We start from the raw sequence: 24612 nt of genomic DNA, 5'->3' as shown, positions 1-24612 counted from the left end.
TACTTCCAGACAGATAATTTTAATCCCAAAAAACTATCTTCTATCTTCTATTAATGTAAAACTAATTATATCGGACTGTAATTACTTGGCCACCAGGTTGTGCAGCCCTACAGCAGCTATGATATTTCTATAAACTGTGAAGCACACAACATCAGATTGTAGTATTTGTAGATAAAATAACGCTGGCCTGCATGTTGTGATATTAAGGGATCTGAGTAAGGGAATTAAAATATGTTTCCTTGGTGCCCTGTATAGATCACAGAAGAAAGGAAGTACAACTGGGACTGTGGATTCTGAATCACAGGGCACAAGACCTTTATCATAGTGGGCTTCTCTTGGGTAAGAGACCAATAAGAAGGCGGAATCTTATCAAGTAGTACTTTTGATTACTTGGGATGATATATAAGTATGGCTCCCTACAGTTAGTAGTGATTAAGGGAGTATAGGCCACCACTATCCTCTTGCCACACTAAGGCCCAGATTTAAGAGGACCTACTGCCATTCCAGAGTGACATTAGCATCATTTGTTTACGCTAATGTGGCATTGGAAGGCCAAAAGCACCACACCATGTTCATAAAAAGGCTTACATTGCTCTACTCTGTAACCCCTTGCACCACATTATACCTGCGCCAGTCATAATGTATGCAAGGGGGGCGTTCTGGCGCTGGGGGGCAAACAAATGGCGCAAAGTAATCTAAGAGATTTCTTTGTGTCATTTTTATCAGCATTTTAATGCCTGCTAACAGCAGATGTTGAAGGGAGGTTCCTGTTTTTTTCAGTGGACCTCTGGGTGCTTTGCAGGACTAACATTAACATTTTTGATGCTAATCCTGCAAAGCGCTGGACCAATGCATAAATTATGACCCTAGTACCCCTGACTACCGCATTGATTCACCATATTTTAAATACTGCACACACATGCGGCGTTAAGGGGCTCAAGAAAAGTGGTGCTGCACTATGTGCAGTACCACTTTTCATAAATCTGCCCCTAGATGCTGCTCTTTTCCACACAGACCACACCTCTCCTTCTGCAGATGATACCTCAAACAGCGGTGAACATTATAAGACTACATTACCTGTCCTGGACTTTGTTGTCCCCCCCGCCACTTAGTTTTTCAGACTACTATTCCTGTGTATATTTGACTGTTCTTTTTCTCCCACTCCCTTTCTCACCCCTTTTACAACGCCCTCTCATGGCTTGTTTTCCCTTCTCCTGCCAGATCCCAGGTAGGCACACCATAGCATGCCTCTTCTACTTTGGACATCACCCTTCCTGGGACGTCTGCCGACCCCTCCGACTATTCACTGTTCATTATGATCTTGACCCAACTCTTCCAGGCCAGCAGCCTGGGAAAAGTGACACTCTACCTCCTTGCACCCACATCGCCAGGCTCAGACCGACCACAATGTTGGCATACAGTGGGGACCACGCTTGCTTCCATCTGCTCCACGACACATTTCTTCTGGTGGATATCTCTCACATTCATTTTGGGCATACCACCTGTTGCAGTTTCCACACTGTTGTTCACTCACCACCTATTCCTCTCCACAAAACACAGAGGCAGGCATACATGAACAGACACTCAAGACACAGTGAGATGGCCATGGCTACATGGCAGAGCTTGCTGATATTCTCTGGGTCCCTGGAGATACATTACCCCCTTCTGCCACGATATGGCTAGACTAGCCACAACTAATTTCCTCACACTCAATGTCAGGGGAATGTATTCCGCTTGAAAAAACATTACTCTATTTACACATACCTTAAATGGCAACTGGTGCAAATAATTTTTCCCCAGGAAACACATTCTACTGCAGCGGAGTTGCCACACCTACAGAAACTGTGACGTGGGTTAGTCTTCACTACCACTTACACAGCTTATGCTAGGGGAGCCCATGAAGTGGATTTGTCCGAACATTCCCTTTCAATTCCCTGCCACCACTATTGAAAATGAGGGGCATTACTTGACGCTCAAGGGCCGACTTGACAGTATCCCTGTTCTTCTACGGAACATTTATACCCTGAACTCTGACCTGGACACATTCTGGATGGCACTCTTGGATGTCTTAGCCCAAAAAACTCGCATAGCGTGGATACTAGGGGGCGATTGCAACTGTGTCCTTGACATACATTTAGATTATTCTCACCCACTGCTACTTTGCTGCCTCCCTTTGCTCGGGGGTGAGTGTTTTGCAAGCTGGGTAACACACTGGTCTATGGCAGATGTGTGGAGAGCCCTATACCCTGACTCCTGAGTTTACTGCTACCACTTAGAAACACACAACTTGGTACTTGTGCCTTGATAGAATACTGTGCTCAGTAGTTCTATTGCCATCAGTCAATACTGTAGACTACTGAGGCTGTGTGATCTCTGACCACAATGCCCATATTCGAGATATGCATGTGTGGGCTAGAAGACATTTACCCGTACGTATCAGAGTAAGGAGTCCCCCATACTCCGACCCCCACACAGTGCTTTCCTCAAGATTGCCTGGCAGACCAGGAAATTGTGAGGGTCCATAGAACACTTAACAGAGAAATTACGGAAGTGGAACAACTCCTATTGTTGCTGCAGTGATACGCTGAGCAAGACACTTTCCGTTGGGCCAAACTGGAAGAAGCCAAATGCCAACATGTAGCTGTCTTAGAATGCCTACAATACTTTAAGCTTACTGCCTATGTGGCTAAGCGCCACAAGCAAGGTGATAAATCCGGTCACCTCCTTGATTGGTTAATCTGTCAAGAACAAAGGGAGACTCCTAACCTCGAGTTCCTATCCCCCATATGCATAACCTTGCACGCACAACATGACATCCTCTAGGAGTTCTATAGATACTGTTCTGAAATTTATAGATCCCATGCCCAATGCCATGTGCCCAATAGGGGCAGGGATTCATCCCTATCGTGCCTATCCCTGCCGCAAATCACTGAAACCCAACGGCAAAGCCTGGACGCTGTGATAACACCTGCGGAAGTTAAACAGGCAATTCAAGATCTAGCCAGAAATAAAGCCCCTCCTAGATAGCCTTATAAAAATCTATAACACTTTTGCTGGAAGTCTGGCATTCCCAAGCCGAACCGGGACCCTACCTGCTTGACCTCCGATCACCTATTGCCATATTATTGGCAAACTATAAAATGCTGGGCAAAATCTTGTCGATTGGAGATGCACGAATTCTTCCACAACATAGCCATTCAGACCAAAATAATTTTTCCCGAAGGCACAGAACTTCCCACATTTTTGGCCTGTCTTTAATGTGCAGGATCAGCATCAAGAATGACTCCAGTTTGCGGCCTATCTGATTCTGGAGCAGGATAAGGCATTCTATTCACTGGACTAGAATTACCTTTGTCAGGTCCTTACTCTGATAGGTATGGGTAAATGCCTTCTAGTCTATACACAACTCCTGTGTACAGAGACTCTCTTCCACGTGTGGTTGAGATGCTACATTTCTGCCCTGTTTGCAGTTGAATGTGGCACCGACAGAGTTGCTCTCTCTCGCCCCTGCTATTCACGATGGCCATTGAACCACTCACCATCCAGCTATGGCGAGATGGTCAACATTGGGGTATTCCCCAGGCTGACCAGACACTGACAGTGTTGCTATACGTCGATGCTCTCCTATTGTATTACTGCAACACATTAGCAGATATAACCTCAGTTCAAGATGCACGTGAGTCATTTGCCAGACTAATGAGCCTTAAGGTCAACTGAGACAAATCCTCCATCTATCTGCTACATACCAACTTGACCCCACAGGAGATCTGCCTGGATGGGACACTCCTTATCTGGTGGAATTTTGGAGTCCAGTATTTAAGAATTCAACCGTTTTCCAGCTGACCTCCTAGACGGCAATTTGTCGCCCACACTTACAGCATTGAGTCACTTGCACTATTCTGGAAGAAGTTACCACTTGCTACATTGAGGAAGATAGCTTTGTCAAAGATGATGATCTTACCACAACTTTTATATCATTTTACAATCCTACCTGTGATAACTCTCCACAGCTTCTTCCACAAACTCGACACACTGTTAAAAGAACTTATCTGGGGCAGCAGCAGCCACTGGATAGCCCTGAAAAAATTACAGTTGCCTACATGTGTGGATGGCTTAGGCGCCCGTCATTTGAAGCCTACTTTCTGATGGCTTAGCTGCAATGGGTTGCCAGATGGTTGACAAATCTCAATCTGGAGGTAACATAACATAGATCCCAGCCCCTCACTGCTGCCACTATTCACAGCTTCCTGCTCCCACACTTCTCAGACTCCCTGCATTCTCTATAAGTGCAGGCTGCTCGCAAATATATCACTAGAATGTGGTTTCTCAGGTGACATGTCCCTCCATATGCTTTGGGGTTCCCAAAGCGACCTTTTCTCAGCTCATCTGAGCAACTACAGGTGGACTATGACCTTCTACATGGACAATTCCTCACTTGCTGTCAACTACACAACACCTGCCATACCTTATGGTCTACATGAGATTAGGAACTTCTTACACATGCTTTCCTTCAAGATATGTAGGAAATGGTTAAATAATCTCTTCCTGACATCAGCGGGTTGGCTAAGGTCCATTGAGTACAATGTTAGAATGGACAGTGCAGGGCTGGAAAATAGAAGGTACAGGTTTTGGGTACCATTGGCAAAGTGGCTAGAACGAGATGTGCACGAGATGAGCATTTGATGTTGTGAGTACTATTGAGGGTCTTTCAGGTAATTGTCCCATGATCGCACGTACACGCTGTATTTGTACTTCGCTACTTGGCCTGGATAGCGATTGTATCAAGAAGAAAATAGCAAATATGCCTTGGGCCTGGTGACTTGTCTAAGACAAGGGTGTTCTCAGTATCGAAATAAGATCTAAGCGGGTAACCTGAGGTGAATGAGGACTAACAAAAAAAATGCTGCCTTTCAAGCGCTTTTTACTGTAAGGGAGGGTAGTCACTTAATCACAATATATATAAACCGTGGGATGTGGATCTTGGTCACATTTTATGCTCCAGTACGCCCTCCTTTTTTACTGGAGGGGAGTGCCCACTACCCTACATGATGTCACCAAACTCATGGACATTCATACCTGGGAGGCCTGCACACTCTGTATTTGTCAGCACAAGAAGAAACACTCCGTACACACTTTTACTGGCCAAAAGGACGCTTACACTACAATGGAGGGCCTCCACTGCACCCTCACTGGCAGTATGGCAAGGAGAAGTACGTAAATGGGGGACAGCAAAAGGGACCACTCTCTGCTAAGAAGACGCGCATCTTCAGAAATGCCCTATGTCCCAAGAATTGGACACATTTCTTACACCTCACATCGCAGAATGATCTTCTCCTTTGAATGACACAAACCGATACACCAGCCTTGGGAGCCCATTGCTCCCTCCCTCCCCACATTCATTATTGCTTGTATACTTTCCTTATCTCTATCTCTTCCTCTCCCCCTTACTGATCACACTGTGAAGACACACAGCCCGTCTTGCTGCTTTATCTACATATTCTTATTTTACTACATGTTTTGTCTGCCTTCAAGGCTCCCCGTCCTGTGTTCTAGTTGTGGAATATCAGCACTGCAGTTGCATTTTATTACTTTATAATTACTTGGTAACACCCTGATGTACGTTATATTTACAATATGCTTTTTATTCCCTGGTATAGACATGGTACAACCAAGCTCCAGGTGTTATACTTTAGATGGTGTTACATGCTTTAAGCTTATTTTTGTATTCCCTATTCAGGGAATCATATTGCATTATTTTGTTTCTATATGGTACAAAAAACTAATAACCATATTAAAAAAAAAAAAAAAGATACCCTTCTTAGCAGAATAGTTCTTCAGCCAATCTAGCAGGATTCTACCCATCACTTTTGCAGTTGAATCAATAAGAGAAATTAGACGATAGCAGCATGGGTCCCCTCTGTCCTCTTTCTTGAAGATTCAGACAATGATTGCATGCAAACATGACTTTGGTGGACCAGCGAGAACTGCACTGTGCAACACATTTACTAAGAGTGGAGCCCAGAGGACAAGATTGCTTTTGAAAAGATAATGAGTGACTCTATCTGGACCTGGGGCTTTATTACTTGGACTCCATTCCACCGTTGAGATAACCTCTAGTGGAATAGATGGAAAACCTTCATCCCTGGGACTAGCAGTATTGTCACTATATTACTAGTCATATCTGCCAATATGCTAAATTCATAAACCTTAGTAAAGTGTGCCCCCATAAATGTGATGGTTTATTCACATCAATACGGGTATTATGGCTATTGTCAAAAAAGGAGGAATTTATAGTTCTCCAAAATAGGGAAACATCGTTGGTGTCACTTGACTTCTGTAACTGCTACCTAGCCTCCCCTCTTATAGTTTCCTTCCTTGCTTTAATTGTACCCTTGTAACACTGCATAGACTTACTACTTCACTGTCCCAAGGTAACCTTTCTATAGCCCTTATCGGACGGCCATGAACTTGTGAACAAGACCTACCATACCATTTCTTTTGTCTTGGCTTCCCATGTGGTTGTGATGCCATTAAAAGGTCTTCTGCACCTTTGAAGATTTCATTGTAGGCCCCCAATATGCTTAGATGAGTGACTTCATGCCCTAAACAGACCATAAAATGGTCCTTGCTTTTCCCAACCAGGGTTGTCATCAGATCCCCAGAATCAATATCCGACCATTTATTATGAATACCTCTATTCTTAGTGAACACAATTGGAAGAACAGCGTCACTCTGTTGAGGTAGAGGCAATCCTAAAAATATATTCAAAACTAAGAATTTGACATTGCTCATGATTATGATCTTTTATCATTCCTATTTTTTTATTCTGCCAACCTGCTAACCAAGTGAGGACGGAAGAGATTTTATATTCTGCTTGAAAAGGAAGCCTCTCAATAGGCACCTTTCTACTCTTCCTCTGTGTTGTGGGCAAGGTTATAAGGTTTTAGGTTAGAACTGAAAGACTGTAAAACATCTGCAATACCAAAAACCTTAAGAAGTAAAGATTATAATTTATATTTTGGCAAACAGGGATCCTTGTATCTCAGTATGCGGGTGTAATAATTAAGTAACCTCCCCCCACTACTAGTCATATGAACCTTTGTTTATCAACAAGGAGAAATTAAAAGGACAATCTTATAAATCAAACACCATGGAAAGTGAAGCCAATTTGGGGCTCCACAATAACCAATAAAAAGAGTTGGTGTGAGTTAAAGTGTTTAATTAACAATTCTAATAACATTGAATTGCTTTATTTCATGAATATTGATCTTTTAGTCATCAGTATTAAAAATTGAAATAATCCGTTAGTCGGTATTTCGAAACAAGATAAAATACTAAATGCTTGAAAATTACAAATAAAATAGAAATAATACATCAAATGTGTTGATTAAAGGACTTTCCCCAATCTAATTTAAGCTTAAGAATGGCAATATCTTTTTTGAGTCAAGGAAAATATGTCAATTCAGAAACCCAATAATGAGTTCTGATGAGAGAATAAAAAAATGGATCAGCATGAACATTTCGCACTTAAGCAATAAAGATTTTCTCAAGCTGGAAATATTTCTCAGCTATGATTCAGCAGACATCTTTTGAAAATAAAAGGGCTCAATTGGGGATCTCTTCTGAAGGGATAATCCTACAAAACTTAGAAAGTGTGTCCAGAGTGCTTTAACCTACTCCAGGAGCACGCATACGAATTTGTTACAACACAATTCCAAACAATTGACACTGTCCCCATTCCCGGCATCCAGTCAGATTTCAGAAGACTCCTGGGAGCAGGAAAAAAACACTAGATTCTCACATCTTCTCAATAGGCAGAGAAACAAGTCCTTGAAAAGATACTTCGTCCACCTCTTGAGATTCAGACAGTTCTTCCCATGAGTCATATTTCTCGCCACACCCTCTCCTCCCTGTGAGGATCTCACAATTATCTAATACATAACAAATGTATATTCATTAACCAACAGAAGGATTCTGAAACTTTACAGCATCTGCAGCGGAAGAGAAAACATCTTGTGCAAAGTATTAGTTAAATATGAAATGCAGGCCTTTCAAAGCTAATGTATAAGCCACTGTTAATACAGCATCAATAGTTAGGCTAACTTAAGTAAGTACATTACGTTACTTCATTTGTATGTTTGCAATGCGTAGGATTACTCACTACAAAAACTGCATTTGTTATACATGTGTTATTTTGTGTAGACTTTTGACTTTCTATTTAAATGTGTTTTGTGTACACAATGAGGAGATGGGCTCTAATTGCATTAATGCCATAAACTGTCTTTGGCAATTCAGATACAAGAGCTGTAATCCCATGAGCCATTTTGGGATACAGTTTGATAGGGGAAAAGGTGCCAACTGACTCTAGACACTGCGGTGTTGCAGAGAATCAGGAGCATTCACAATAATAAATCAGGTTAGTAGCCTACCATTTTAGGGGTTTGAAGCAGGTTGAAGGCACTTTATAACTTATCATTACTCAATAGGAAGTATTTCGATATTTAACTCTTAACGTGGACTTTATTGATCAGGTATATTCTTGTGAAAATGCCACTTAAAGTGTCACACCTTTGACAGTAGAAAGTCACTAATGCGTACCATGAAACCAATGAACTATCACACCTAAGAAATCTGAAAACTTTGCAGCCAACCCTCCCTCCGTGGCCCAGTTACCACCTATCTCTCTGTTTTCCTGGTTTTCTGCTACTTGTCTACTGTTGCTGTGTGGCCAGGACTGAAATACTGAGTCAACACAAACTGCCTTAAAAAGAAGCTTGAATTAGAACAAGTCTTCCAAGAAGCCCAAAATAAGCCATAACCCTCACACATCATCAGAGGAAGGACCCTAAATGTAAAAAAACAATGGAGCATATTTATGGAAAAGTGGCGCATCATTCATGATGTGCCACTTTTCTTGCGCCCTATTGCGCCCTCCTAATGACACCATGTGTGCGGCATATTTTCCATATGGCACACCATGGTGGTCGTGTCCACATTTGCGTCATAATTTATGCCGCTAATGTGAGGTTTTGCTGGATTAGCACCATAAATGATTGTGCTAATGCAGCAAACAACGTGCAGGCTCGTTGGAAACAATGGAAGTGTCATCTTAACACATGCCTTAGGCAGGCATTAATAATGAAAAATCTTTTAAATTTCACAACTCCATTTTTTTTTGGGTGGCCTCCCAGTGCCGGCCCCCTCCCCCCCCCCCCCTTTTGCATACATTATGCCTGCTCCAAGGAGTTACAAAGTGGCGCAATGCATGTGTTGTGCTACTTTGAAAATATGGTGCAGACTGCAGCACAGAATATTGTTGTGCCTTATCCTAAAACTCTAGAACCAGAAATGTAATTCCTAAATTTTTTTTTTTAGATTATATTATTTATTATAAATATTTATTCAGAACTGTAAGGAATTGGGTTGTGGGTAAACTGGTGTGTGTAATGTGTAAAATATATGTGCAACACTTCAAACAGTAATAAAGTGAGAACACCACTCAAAAAGGATCCCACACCAATGTAGAAATATACAATTTCTTTAATAAAAAAATCATGGCAAAAACAACAAAAATTCATTCAGTAGAACTGGAGCTATGCTATTGTAAACATTTTAGTGAAAATAGTGCCAAAAAGCACAAAGCGCCACCTGTGGATGTGAGGTCACGCCGGACAAGGACAAAGTTACAAGTCATGCCGACCGTGATGGAGCGCCGGCCGGCAATAGGGACCCAATTAGGCCCACTGTCTTAAATCCACTTAACTTAATTCATACATTTGCATACTTTTGTACATTTGTAAATGCGCTTTCTTGCAAAGGCTTCACACACAATCCTGCACCCCCATTACAAGATGGCCTCGACACTTCCAGGACTTAAAGTTACTTTTTTCTTCATATTGTTCTACTTAACAAGCTCCTTCACCATGTCTGGCTGCCGATTAAATAGCACAATATCTATTATTTAGCCTGCTTTGGGATAAATAGTGAAAGTTTAGACATTTAGCCAGCTGCTGGCTAAATACCGGAGATATAATACTGTTTGACCAGATGCCGGATAATTAGCCACTTCTTTATAAAACATATGTAGGTTCTTGATAAGCTTTTAAACAGTTTTGTTTTATTGTTTGAACTTTGGCCAATAAGCAAGATCACAAAATAGAAATATTTCACAACCAAAATACCTTAGATTCACATATTCATTATCAGAGACCGCTCTAAAGTGTCATTCAGAATTCCTAAACAGATCTCTAACCTTCTAGAATGTCTATATATAAATATCCAGTCACTGATTATTTTCAAGGTACATTGTTTTACCAGACTATGATTCCTACATTTGACGCATTGTCTGCAATCTTGTTTGTGCATTAAATCACATTAGGGTCATTTATCTTAATTATGCACTCTTCTATCAAACGGTTACAACATGTTTTCTGGTGATGCCCTAAGCAATAGGCAACAGAAAAAAATCATCAAGTCTTTTCATATGAAATCAGAGGTCAGATACAGCCTATGTTGGCTCAAAACGTGGCTGTGGTAATACACTTGTCATAGCTGGGTGTACCTTATTTGATTTTTACTTCATTATGACTCAAAATCAAAAATATGTCTTTGTTTATTTCTTCATTATTTTCCATCCATTAGTTGTTCACGCAACCCACCCAAAACAAAGACGATTTTTTAAGTACACGTACAGGATAGTCTGCCAGTCAATAATAAGCAAGGAATTAAACATTTTCCTATAAACCTTTCTGTTTGAGAGATTTAGTTATGACGCCTTTTAATTTAGAGGATTATCTGTAAGCCTCTTACACATAGTGCACACTTTCCCTGTTTTCGCATGGCACACCCTAAAACATGTGTGCTGGGCGCAAAATGGGAAAGAGTGCCCCATTTTGGTAAATGTGCTGCCTTCAGGGCTGCTGAAAACTCTTCCTACCCTGGGGGCAGCACACTCAAGTGAAATGCAGATTGGATGCATGTTCAAGAAGGGAGAGAGAGACTCAGTGAGCAACTGCACTCACCTGCAAGAGGATGTCTGGGGGAGACAAGGAGACCTCTCTTCACTCCACCAAATGGAAGCTTTTAGAAGGCGCACTGAAATTGCACCAACTTTTTGTGGCACACTTTCAGTGTGCCTCCTAAAGGCATGTTTGGCTCTGTGCACGCATCCATAATATAGTAATAAAGTGATTCCCGCATTTGCATAGGCCCATGTCACCATGCAATTGAGGGAACGCCCTCTAATGATAGCGCTGTCACTAGTTGTGCACCAGTGCTATCAGTAGTACAGAAAGAGCCGCACAAGCTTCTGCTTTGATATACCCTAGATCTGTGATCTCCAATTCTTTTCTACAGTAAGAGCTATGAGTGTTCATTAAAATTAATCCCAATCTATTGATACAAATCATCAGCATTACAATAGTGACCACTTCAGACAAGGTTCCATCAATAGCCATTGCATGCCGGAGTATTAACAGTGACTACCGCAGTGCATCAGACAAGATCACTAGCAATAATGTCAAAGCTTCATAAATTTTAAATTGTAATGCCTCTACCTGTCATTGCAGTTTATACGCAATTTCCCCTGAAGAATAAGAAAGACCATCAGTAATAAGGCTCCACACTGCAGCATGAATTATCCTTCAAATATCAGCTTTAAAATATTTTTGCCTCAAACATTACCTTATTAGTTCTGAAAGTACACACGTTTTACTTTTAAATACATATTTTTCAATTTTGGGAACATAACTAATTCCACAAAACAAAATGTGCTCTTTTGCTATGTTTGGCTACACATAGGGGAGCTCCTGAGCTACTCAGTGGGCAACCTTCGCTAGACAGTTATATCATAATGGTGAGATTTTCTACATGATAGGGATAGCTCACAGAATACATGTATAACTCTTGCTCTCCACCTTAATTGATTTTAAAGAGTGTAAAGAGAGTAAGGGGGTGATTCTGATTCCGGCGGGCGGCGGAGGCCGCCCGCCGGAATTCCGCCCCATTATACCGCTCCGCGGTCAGAAGACCGCGGAGGGTATTATGAGTTTTTCCCTGGGCTGGCGGGCGGTCTCCAAAAGACCGCCCGCCAGCCCAGGGAAAAACTCCCTTCCCACGAGGATGCCGGCTCGTAATCGAGCCGGCGGAGTGGGAAGGTGCGACGGGTGCAGTGGCACCCGTCGCGTATTTCAGTGTCTGCAAGGCAGACACTGAAATACTTTGCGGGGCCCTCTTACGGGGGCCCCTGCCGTGCCCATGCCATTGGCATGGGCACGGCAGGGGCCCCCAGGGGCCCCGCGGCACCCCCTACCACCATCCTGTTCCTGGCGGGCGAACCGCCAGGAACAGGATGGCGGTAGGGGGTGTCAGAATCCCCCATGGCGGCGCAGCAAGCTGCGCCGCCATGGGGGATTCTAAGGGCAGCGGTAAACCGGCGGGAGACCGCCGGTTTACCCTTTCTGACCGCGGCCAAAGCGCCGCGGTCAGAATGCCCTGCGGGGCACCGCCGGCCTGTCGGCGGTGCTCCCGCCGACCGGGGTTAGAATCAGGGCCTAAATGTGTATGAATGTGTCATTATTCAAAAGCATTTCCATTTTTCACATACAATAACATGGCTGCCTGCTACATACAAATTCCACTGTAAAATACGGAGAGGTTAATAGTTTCCCTGGCTTGTGTTATGCAATACCAATTCCTTTTATACTGGAACCAGGTGTGCCCACAGCACAGTCCTGTTGGTGTGGCGGATTTGAGTAGAAACAACAGTGTGCTCCAAAATCACTATTAATAAGCAAGTTGTGATGCGACTTTACATAATACTATATGCTATGTTACCACTAACAATATCAAGGACAAATTTGGCAAGTCAATGCTGTTAGAATATGTCCCTAAAAATAGCCCCCAAATTGGGGAATCACATGAGAGTCTCTGTGGTAGAATACATTTCTTCATGACATTCCTCATTTCATGTCGCTTCTATTGGATTTACTTAATTCCTGCAGTAAGTCCACATCCCAGCACTATCAATAGCTATAGCTGTCGTATTGCTAATTCCAGTGCACAGTTACTGCCAAATTCCCCCACTCATGAGCTTTGTGATTTTTGTTTCCTTTTGTTCTTGGAGAGAACAGATTGATCACGCTTTTGTTAGTTTTGATTTCTCAATATGTCAAGGTAAGGAGTATGATTTTGGGTTTATCAGTCAACATCTCTTCTTTGTCTCCTCTTTAGATTGTGTGATGCATCACTGGCAGGAAGACCTCTTTTTTGGATATCAGTTTCTGAATGGATGCAATCCAGTAATGATCAAAAAGTGCAAGGAAATACCATCTAAATTTCCAGTTACTTCAGAAATGGTCAAAGCCAGCCTTCAGCGAAACCTAACACTGGAAGAGGAACTACAGGTAAAGCAGTAAGCACTAATGTATCTAGCTTCATTACATGACGCATGGCGTCTTGCAAAGGTGTTCAAACCCTGTGTTGGGAAAATGCAGGAGCATTACGAAGGGCAAGCACCTCAAAACATGGGATATTTGGGGCCACCTCAGCAGTAGGGTAACTACTTCAAACTAGGTCTACCAATCCATGTGAGCATAATCAATGTTTGTGAATCACAGGTTGCACTCCGGGACCTTGAAGACTTTTATCACAAACTACAGTGGTGTGAAAGCTATTCGCAAGCCATCAGTGCTCCAATGTGCACTGAGGTGAGGTGGGCTTGGTGAAGAGTGTGGGTGAAGGACTCGTCCTGAACCCATTGCTCCCACTGCTTATATGGAAAGCTCTGCACTGTGTAGGGGACATGGCCAAAGGATCCACCATTGATTCGATAGCTGCTAGGGCTAAAGAAGATGTGCAACATGCTCAAAGATGAGCAGAACTTGGTTGAATACCAAAGCCATCAGCCATTGCCCAGTGGTTGTGGGGCTCCGAGGAGAGTGTTACTGGGCACAGGTCATGGAGATAGGCCATACCTTGCACCTGTTTCTCACTGCAACTAGTAAAAACACGTGCAAACCATGCTCTTACTATGCTCAAGGCTCAATTTACATCATTAAAAAAAAGAAGAGCCACTGAATATACTTAGTTAAAGGAAACCTAATGTGTGCAATAGAAAAACTGAATTTCTGAACACCGTCATCTCAACCGACTGTGTGACTCTGATCCAAAATCTTTTTAAAACACAGAAATTCTGCCTAAAGAGTAACCTATGAAATCACGAAGTAGGGGTATTGAAAGCCAGGAATTTCCAGGACCTGGGCTCAGACCACATTAGCCTGTGGCAAAATAGAATCTCTGAACTTTTACACTAAACTTAAGGCCCACACAAAGTAGGTCTCTGCTTCAGTTTGCTGATTGGCATGATTAAAGATTGAGCACTGTAGCTCTTGGAGAGCAAAGGTTCTGAGTGATTCAGTGACAGCGTGGATATTGTCACTTGTGATGTAAGGGATGGTGTAAGCAGTGATGCCACTGAAGAAGCCAATTGTGATGTTATTTGTGATATTGTGTGGGGTCATGAGGAGTGAGTTGTGCTGCAGCTATAGTAGCATAACTGAACATAACCACCAGTATATTTCAGAACAAATACAAATTATTTAGTAAATAATCGGATTTGCTTGCTACGTTTAGCAGTAGTTCTGGTTACCGTTATGTCTTGAGGCTTAAATGAAGTACTTGCAAAGACGGTGCCCGAGAAATAAAATCTAGTGGACTATTTGAGAGCAATAGGGTCACTCCTGAAAACCAGGCAAGACAAATGGATGTCCAGACGCACAGAAAAATCCTTCTGTAAAAAAAAGTAAATTGTGATTTACGGATCCGTTGCCTTGATTATAATCAAATAGACGCTGATTCCAGAATACGGCTCACAAATGCAGCTACACCTTTAAAAAACTTTACTGATCAAATATGGTCCGCCACCAGTTCACAAAATGTCAAAGATTTTTAAAAACTCTTATTCACTATCTACTTGGGGACTGCAGTCGAGGGCACTGTGTAGAGTGTGACGGAAGGCCATGTCCAGTAGTATACTCGTGCCAAGAACCACCCGCTCATGGTTGAAACTCATTCCTTTGTTTTGCAGCACTGGGGATACTGAAAAAAGGGCCTTAAATAAGGCCGTCAGTAATGACACAGATGATAGATATTGAGCTGATTTGGAAAGTGATTTCGTTTGTGTACCAATTAATGATGTCATTTGTGATGTTATCTCTGACATTATGTGTGAGGTCTTGAGCAGTAGACTTGGAGTATTTTATGGTTGTGTAGCTCACTAGAACTTGGGCATTGTTGTGGATTCACAGTGGCACTTAAACTACAGTTTTGGAGGAATTTGCATGTTTTTATAACACACATTGTTGGACATGAGAATGTACGCATGAAAAAAAAGTTTGAAAGGATATCATAATTATGATCCAAAATCGAAAATTACTGAAATCTGCTAGTAATCGTGAGGTGGGATACGGAGGTTTACAATAATTTTATGATGTTGTTATAACACATATTATTCTAATTTTTCATCTCAGTTTATATCCAGGGAAAAAAAACAGTTTTAATTAATTTTATATTTCTAATCAATCTGATGGCGCCATCTAATGTTGTTTTCAATTAATGGCCCAAACTAACTGAATGGTACCCTGTAACTTAAAATCTACTCAGTTCAAGACAGAGACCCCCAATTTTATTTGAAAAAGACTACTGTCTTCCTCCACGCCCTTGGCATAATTATATGGTAGGATGAGATAACCAATTCCCTGTTAAATTACAAAAGCGGGTATTACTTTTTTTTAAAGCATCGGAAACAAATATAAAATTCCTCAATATTGTCTATATGAAAATTAACAAACATGAAACATACTAAGTTTATCAAACTATTTTGCCCAATTTCACACTAACACTGTTTACAAAAAACAAAAAAATATGAAATAAAAACACATCATGTAAAATACAGAATCATCCTCATAATCGAGTAACCCAACTCAGTTCTTGTATCACTCACACTAAACGTTCATACCCTATGACAGCACTAATCCACGACTATGCACAAATATAATCGAGCCTTGTGCTGCCCACAATTAAAGGCAGTGTTACAAAATTTCATATTTGCCTGTCTGTGTTACCTCAGCTTGCTCACAAACCTGCCATTTTCCTCCTGGCATAACTACTTTTCCTTTTTAGTTTGGCTGGGCACTGTGATCTTTGGACGTGAAATCCATCATCACCGCTGGGGACTATTTTGATATGGGGAAGAGAAAAGTGAAGCGTACTAATGAGGTCGATAAAAGACTTCGGACACACAAATCCATTTAGACCTTTCTCAATAATGTGGTAGGGGTCCTAACGAAGGAAATTCTTAATGTCAAAGACGAGCTGTGACCATAGTCCTTTAAATGCTCAAGCAGAGGTCCTGCCTATAATCACTTTCACCCTGGCACCTTCATCGACTGTGGTTTGCCACTTAAGCTGGTGAATACAGTTGTGTATCTCAAGAACACAGGACATGAGTCTATTTCTAATTTGGACAGTCCTCTCAGGTAAGGCGCCATGGTGAAAATTTTAAGAATCCTATGTTGCCCAATTTGCCCAATTATTTCGGAAAGTAAGAAAGGAAAAAGGTAGAAGAAGGGGAAAACGGCTCAGGTGCCTTTCCTGTTTACATTACTGAACATTGTAACTGTCAAGATCTCTTTTCGGGGTTGGTCTCGAAAAGGTTTGTTGTTTTTGATGCTTTTATTGTGTACTTAACTAATCTTGAAGAGCTGGTGGGGAAGTTGGGGGTGACGTTAGCTCTCATTCATTCAAAAGTGGAGAAAGTGGAAACTTTTCTGTGCAAGCCCATTATCCTGCCCAACACTACCAATATTTTTTTAAGGTCGCCATACCAGGCTGAGCCAAATGTTGTCTCTTATATGATCTTCCCATGTCCCTTAAGGGGCTACGGTCTTCAGCACAGCACCCCTGAGAATTTCATCTTAGTTCCCATTCAATTGAATAATAACCGCATAGCCCCTTAGGTGAGCCATCTGAATGAGTGTAGTAGTATCCCCCTTCCAAACAGCACTCAGTGCATAGTTCCCCACCGTTCAAGGGCAGCTGGCCGTCATACTTACCTTAAGAAGGCTGCCCCAGATGAAAAAACATTTAAGGTGGTCATGCAGTTGTCCCCTGCTTCTACACCCTTAGTTCTTGTGATGACAAATGTTCCCTTTCTATAAAGTGAGAAAACTGAAAATGTCCAGCACCTCGAAAACAGACACCCATTGGTTATCCAAGAGGGTTAATTCTGAACAACCTCTTTATGATGAGATTATCATGGTTCGTACAGTGGGTTGGATAGAGAATAACAACAAGCCATGCTCTGGTGTATGGATTATGTGATTATATTACTATTATAATACATGTTTGTGATGCCATGAGGGTGGGGCATATATTTCGTAACCTTAGGAACTATACCGAGTAGCAACATCCTAGTAATTCTTTTAGGCTTTTATTACCCACCTTGTACAGCAAGGCCGTTGCAGCACTTTTGGGACAGTACCATGGTCCTGCTTGTACATCTTACCAGGACATGAATCCCAGTCAGCAGCTCCACAACAGATTTGAGCCATTGTCCCATTTAAGTGATCAGGATTGACTGATCTCATACCCCGAGGCTGATAACTTGATGATTGTAGAGGTGTCCTATTCGTGTTGGGATCTTAAGGTAATTTCTGAACCACAGAAGGGATACCTGTAAAGTCTTTGATGAGGTATGCATTAAGATGTTGAGCAATTATGATATCGTCTGCATTCAAGAGAGTTGGGATGTTCAGGGGTGTTTGCATAAGGATGGATATGCTAAATCCTTTTTTGCAGCTGCTCTTTCCATCTATGGTAGACCCAGGGGAGGTCTTGCAACTCTTGTTAATTTGGGTCTGACCTATAAGTCGAGAGGGTTTCTTCCAACTTACCCAACATGTAAGCCATCCTCCTGACCTTTCCAAATAACTATAGGTTGTTTTGTGAATGTTTACAACTTGACCAGAGAAGTTGAAGATGATTTTATAGGCCTTAAAATGTTTCTTGACGATTTCTTTCTTGGTCTGTTACAATTTACGAGGATTTTGTTATTGGGAGATTTCAACTTGTACACTTGTACGGTTTGCCACAACAGTGGGGGCACTGCAACTATGCCTTCTCATAGAGACAATGTTAATCTCCAACATACCCGGCAAGGTGACATGTTAAACAGTTTGGTCTCAAAGCATAACTTAGTGGGCCTGTTGGCCAAGGGGGGTATTAAAAAATGACGATTGTACTCCTACATTCAGGAGAAGGTGCCACAGTTCTATTATTGATTATATTGTTGTTTCTGTTTTTTTGCCTATTTTCTTGTAAATCTGAAGGTAGAATGTGACTTTCATAGCAATCACAACTCTAGCAGCTACCTTTCATTTAGACGAATCACATGTGGATGCTGCATGGTTAATTAAGAAGCCTGTTGTAACATCAGACCAAGGTCGAAGAATCAGATGGGCCAAGATCACCCCCTCTAACGTTCTTTTTAATTTGGCCGCCACCTGTCATTCTAGTTTCCTTATTTGTCTTAATGAGGATGCCTCCCATGATCATATCTTGGAAGCTTTTTTTAACATTGAAGTGCAGTCAAACTTGTCCTTTCTAGCCCAGGGGTGGTAGCATCACCCCCTCACTGTAAATGGTTTGATAAGAAGTGTTTGAGGGCGCATAAGGATTTGTTGGTGGCCATTGGAAAAAAAAGCTGCGTATCAAGGAAGAGGTGAGGATGGCTAGGGCTTCATACGGCTCGACCTGTAAAGAGCAAAAAAAGCAAACTAAAGAGGGAGGCCTGGGAGAAATATGTGCTGCTAGTACTTTGCGGGACAGTGCAACATTTTATAGAGTGGTGGCCCACCCTCTGTTCAGTTCACAGATCTGTCCAACCAGGCACTGACTGTCACAGCACAATCATGGACCAACCATTTTGAGACCATCTATAATTATGAAGACCCGACGTCCCCTTCCCTGTGCCCTTTCTGGGACAAGAGGCTCACTTTCCAGTGGGAAGAGGTGAAATTGGCTACGTTACCCCCTTCCCTTAGGTAGATACCCTGGCCCTGACGGGGTCTCTGGTGATTTGAACAAATTGTTCATTGATCTTTGGGCCCCTATTTTGACTTTACACTTTAATGCTGCAGCGGGAGGCCCTTTGCCGTTATTGTGGCAACAGTCAATGATAGTACCAGTATTTAAAAGGGGAAGAGAGCTGACCCAACCTGTTATACATTCATGTCTTTGGTGGATTTTGAAGTGAAAATTATAGGTCTAGTACTGCTGGACCACTTAACATTCTGGGCCAATGAACATAATATTCTGTCGGATTTGCAATACAGGTTCAGATCAGGCCGGGAAACCATTGAACAGAATCTGAACCTTTATTTGCTCATAAGAAAATGTACTAGAGCAAAGGAGGGTGCCATCCATTTGGCCTTCATGGACCTCAGCTCAGAGTTTGATAGAGTTAACTGAGTGAAGCTTTGGGCCGTGTTGAAGCACATTGAGATCGAGTCTGCACTTGTCACTTTCCTGCGTACTTTGCACATTTGGATATGGGCCTCTGTTAGAAACTGCCTTAATGGGGAATGCACTCTGAACTTTTATTTGAAGAAAGGGTTCACCAGTGTTGTATTCTGACACCCTTCCATTTTATTCTTTATATTAACCGATTAGAATCATTTTAACTGAACAGTGCCATGATGTCCCTAGTGTTGGTGGTTGCTTAGTACCTGCCCTGCTATATGCTGGCGATACAGTTCTGATTACATGTACCGCTAGGGGCCTGCAATGACTTTTAGATCTATTTATTCATTTTATGGATAGTTTGGATCTGACCACCAACTTTTCAAAACCTTACTCTATATTGATCTGTTCTAAAAGCACTAAATCCAGGAAAGGGACATGACCTTGGCAGGGTAGATAACTTTCTCAACTTGGGCATCTTGCTGGATTCTCACCTTAATTGCCAAACCTCTGATTGAGAACAATATAATGTCCTTTAAAAGGGTCACACATGGTATTGGTGACGTCTCACAGTGGTTGGGGAATACTTCCATGAAGATTATTATTTATATTTTCAAGGCCAAATGTTTCCTTATAGTCAGTTTCGGCTGTGAGATCTGGGGGTATGCTTCCATCCAGACTTCGAAAAAAACACATTTTTGAGAGGTCTTACCCTCAAGGATTAATCACGAAGAAGTGTGTTTGGGATATATTTTGAATTTTATTCACCTTCACCTGTTGATACTCTAGCTCTCGGTCTGTTTGAAAGAGGAGCTCATACTCAACAAACTAATTGTACGGGTTTGTATGGGCTTGGATTATATGTTCTACAGCCCTTGGCTGTACTACTTTATGAATAACTTTAGAGACCTTGGTACACCGAACCTTTTTTTTTAACCATGATTGTATTGGTAACACGAATATTGACTGGGTCAAGAGGACCTTTATATCCAAGGCTGGAGCGCAGTGTGACACTATCGTTCTGACGAAGCGTTCTATAAGGCACTTTATTTTAGTCAAATTGGTGAAAGTCATGGATCCCAATCTGACCCTTGATATGTCCAATTACCACAGAAGCTTGCTGACCTACTCCAGACTGAATCTGATGCACCAACGTTTGTGTGCTAATGGTGACTAGCTTAAAGATTCTGAATTACCTGTGATAATGTATCTATGCCTGTCCCAGTGCATATTGTTCTTATTTGTCCAGGTTCAGCACTTTATGCCACAACTTTATTCAGCCCCTTCTGATATTTATGAATTATAAATAAGTAAAACCAGCATTACTGTACAACTTGTACCCACTCCCAGTGTATGTTGTTTGTTTTCATGGTTCTTATCTGACATTTTAAGATCATAGTGCTGAAATCTACGTGTTTTTTTATTTGTGGCCCCATCCCGTTGATCATTTTGTGTTTTTATGACATTTACCTGTGTACTTTTACTTTTATGATTTGCGCTGGCAAAATCGAAGAAAGTGTAATTGTTTGATTGATATTCCAAGTGACATCATTGTGCACCTGAAACTACATATGTCGTGGTTATGATTTTGCACTTGGTCTTACACTTTATATAAAAATGGCATCACTACTTTAAAATCATTAGTCAAGAATGTGTACTGCTGTCAGAAACTCGATTTAAAAAAATATATTGAATAGGATGACTATAGTATGCAGTGGCGGCCCGTCCTTTAGGGCGGAGGGACCACGCCCCCCCTCCCCATGAAGAATGTCTGTCAGGCTGAACAAAGGTCAGCCTGACAGACACTCTTCATGCTCAGGTCAGGCAGCCAGGAGCAAACATGCGCGATTTGCGCAGACTCCTGGCTGCCTGAGCTGAACTTTGCTGGGCTGAGGAGGTCACAGCTCCTATGGGCGTGACCTCCTCAGCTCAGCAAAGGTGCCTCGAGGCCCTCCCCTGGGTGACGAGGAAAGCGTCACCAATTGACACTCTCCCTGGGCGCTTCAGTTTAAGCCCTGAAGCGCCCAGGGTGAGTGTCAATCAGTGACACTTCGTCACAGAGTGGGGCAGCAGTCCCAGCCCTCCTGGAGGCTGAAGGTAAGTGTGTGTGTGTGTGATGTTTTAAATTGAATGTTTGGTGCGCGCGTGCATGTTTGAGTGTTTTGAGTGTTGTTAATGGATGTGCGTGCGTGCGTGTGAGAAAGAATGAATGTGTGTGATCTTGTAAAATGAACGTTTGGTGCGTGCGTGCATGTTTGAATGGAATGAGTGTTGTTAATGGATGTGCGTGCGTGTGCGAAAGAATGAATGTGTGTGATCTTGTAAAATGAATGTTTGGTGCGTGCGTGCATGTTTGAATGGAATGAGCGTTGTTAATGGATGAGCGTGCGTGCATGCATGTCTGTGTGTGAAAGAATGAGTCTGTGTGTGTGTGTTTGTGTTTGTGTGTGTGTGTGTGTGTGTGCCCCCCTCCCAAAACTGTACCAAGTTGCGCTGTCCTGGAGACCACAGTGATTAAGAGGACATCAGGCTTAGAATGTAGAATAGACCTGCATTTCCCTAGTGAGTCAGCCAATATGAAAAACAGAAATTGTCTTAATCCAAAGCGATGTCATTGATGATAGCAGTGGTTATGTGATATTTCATTACTGTTGTAAGTTCTGATGTAAATAGTGTATATAGAAAACAAAATCATCCTCAGTGTAGTCATTAGCCCTATCTGTTTTCATAAACATTAAGGCTCAGATTTATGAAGACCTAGAGGCATTCCAATCCCACATTAGCATCATTTTTTTGGAGCTAATGTGACGTTGGAAGGCCTAAAAAGCCGCGCCATATTTACTAAGTGGTGCAATGCTTGCATTGAGCCACTTTGAGACCCCTTGCGCCACATTATGCCTGCGCCAGGCATAAAGTATGCAAGAGGGGCATTCCGGCACTAGGAGGGGGGCAAAAAAATGACGCAAAGGAATCTAAGATATTTCTTTGCGTCATTTTATCAGCATTTTTTAACACCTGCTAGGAGAAAGCATTAAAAAGAGGCTCCCATTATTTTCAAAAGGGCCTCTAGGAGCTTTGTAGGATTAGCGTCAACATTTTTTACTCTAATCCTGCAGAGCGCCGGACTAAGGTAAAAAATTCTGAAGGTAGTCCCTCTGACTACTGCCATGATGCGCCTTATTTTAAGAACGCTGCACACATGGTTGTGTTGGGGAGGCACAAGAGAAGTGTTGCTGCAAATAAATCTGCCCCTGAGGGGTTTATTTACAAGGCCCTTGTGCCATTGGTGCGTCACTTTTTCCCAAGCAAAAAGTGAAGCACTGGCGGTGCAAGGGGCTTGTAAATAATCCTCTAAATTCCGTAGGAAAGATGCATTATCACTTTCGAAACGTCGGTATCCCTTCAATGCACATGCATAAGAATAAGGCTGTATTCGGGTAAGATGTATGTTACTTGAATTCTATTGCACCCAAGTTCCTTGGAGACATCTTGCCCGTTATCCACATACATGACATTACCTATTCACAAATGGTTCATGCTTCTGGCTTTTATGTTCCCTCTAGCAGCTCTTGGGCCAGCTACGTGAGACTGCTTTGATTCTGGTATCAGCAGAAGGCCACGAGGATGTGTCAGAAAGGCTCTGGGCATACATACAATTTCCTCAGAAGTCTACATCGAAATTTGTGACAGCAGTGGAAACTGCTGCTACGTCAGCATCAGCAAAATAGCCAGACATGATGAAAAGGGGTCTCTCTTGGCTGCTTGAGCGTGGAAATATTTTTTCATAGAGAATGCAGATTGGTCCACAAGTTCCCACTTTGGTATCAAGACATAAATCGATGCCAAGGTAGTTGGGATGAGCCAGCAAAGGCAGTGGTTCCCAACCTGTGGTCCGGTGACCCTGGGGGTCCATGAAGGCTCCTCAGGGTGTCCGTGACTACTTAGAAAATTAAATAATATTAACAGGTTAGGTCCCCACCTTTCAGTAATGACTCACTGGTGGGTCCCCAGATTCAAATAATGATTCAGTTGGGGTCCCTGGGTTTCAGTAATGATAAAGTGGGGGTCCACAGAAGTGAAAAGGTTGAGAACCACTGAGCTAAGGTCTTGGCTCAGACTGCTGATACAGAGAGCATAACAGCAATTAATGTGACTCTATATACATTAAGCTAGATAAGATCTTGCAGTTACAATCACTCTAGCATCTCCAACCACAGAACCATTGTTGGATCCACTTTTAAGGTCACCAAGCCCATTAAATTAATTCACTTCGTCAAGGTAGATGGCATGAACAGTGCCATCAGCTATGAGGAATCCTAGGAAGACAAGAGAATATCATCTAGTGTAGAGATGAGAAAGCATTATACAGTTCAGGATGGGTGGTGGTGGTTGGTGCTATTTGGCATGGAGGTGACAACCACGTCTGGTCACCATCCAAGCCAACAACATTCATTGTGCCTTTCTAGAATAAAAACATTGCCTTTTTAGACACAACCCTAGTGGTAATTGGTAACTGAAGGTAAAGTAGCCCACGACAAACAAAGGTGTTCAACCATCTTCTGAGGTCCAACTATGGTAGCAAACCATATTTTGATATCATCTACTTTACCATTACACAATCAGACTAAAACACTCATCATCACCTTTGAAATTGTTGAAATGCAGTTTCAACTTCTAGTTATCTCACCTGATATTTTAGATGATCTAAATAACCCAGGAAGTGAGATGGTGTGAATCGGCCAGCTCACCGTTCTAAACATAACAATCCAAAGTTACAACATATAGTATGTGATCCTATGATGAGTCCGCCTAGCTCTGCTAAAGGGGAGGAAGCTTTAAAGTCAGATTACTCCAACAATGGTAGAGGTTGGGGCGGAAAGTCCTTCACATGGTGACAGAGTACCCCAGATGCAGTGATATCTGGATCCTTGGTATTCATTTTCTGCCCCACAAATATGGATCATACATGTGCGCTGTGACCTAGGCCTGTCCTTTGGATGCAGTATACTTAGGCCGGGAAGGGTGCCCAAAGCATTACATTGAGGAAATGTAAGGCTACTGCATTCACCTGGAGTTAAGACGCACAAGTGCAGT

At 42.2% G+C, this 24612-nt stretch overlaps 1 protein-coding gene across 3 annotated transcripts in view; it reads left to right on the top strand.

The window, feature by feature from the left end:
* Window positions 1-24612, top strand: part of LOC138300727 (polyunsaturated fatty acid 5-lipoxygenase-like) — a 1327404-nt gene that overhangs the window by 353504 nt on the left and 949288 nt on the right. For all 3 annotated transcript variants that reach the window (XM_069240434.1, XM_069240433.1, XM_069240436.1), the window contains exon 6: window positions 13231-13403. In XM_069240434.1, the coding sequence (XP_069096535.1) occupies window positions 13231-13403 (173 nt within the window). The remainder of the gene's footprint in view (window positions 1-13230; window positions 13404-24612) is intronic.

This window comes from Pleurodeles waltl, chromosome 6, assembly GCF_031143425.1.
Source record: "Pleurodeles waltl isolate 20211129_DDA chromosome 6, aPleWal1.hap1.20221129, whole genome shotgun sequence".
Lineage (NCBI taxonomy): Eukaryota > Metazoa > Chordata > Amphibia > Caudata > Salamandridae > Pleurodeles > Pleurodeles waltl.
Note: the sequence above shows the minus strand (reverse complement) of the source record. Positions and strands in the feature narration are given on the sequence as shown.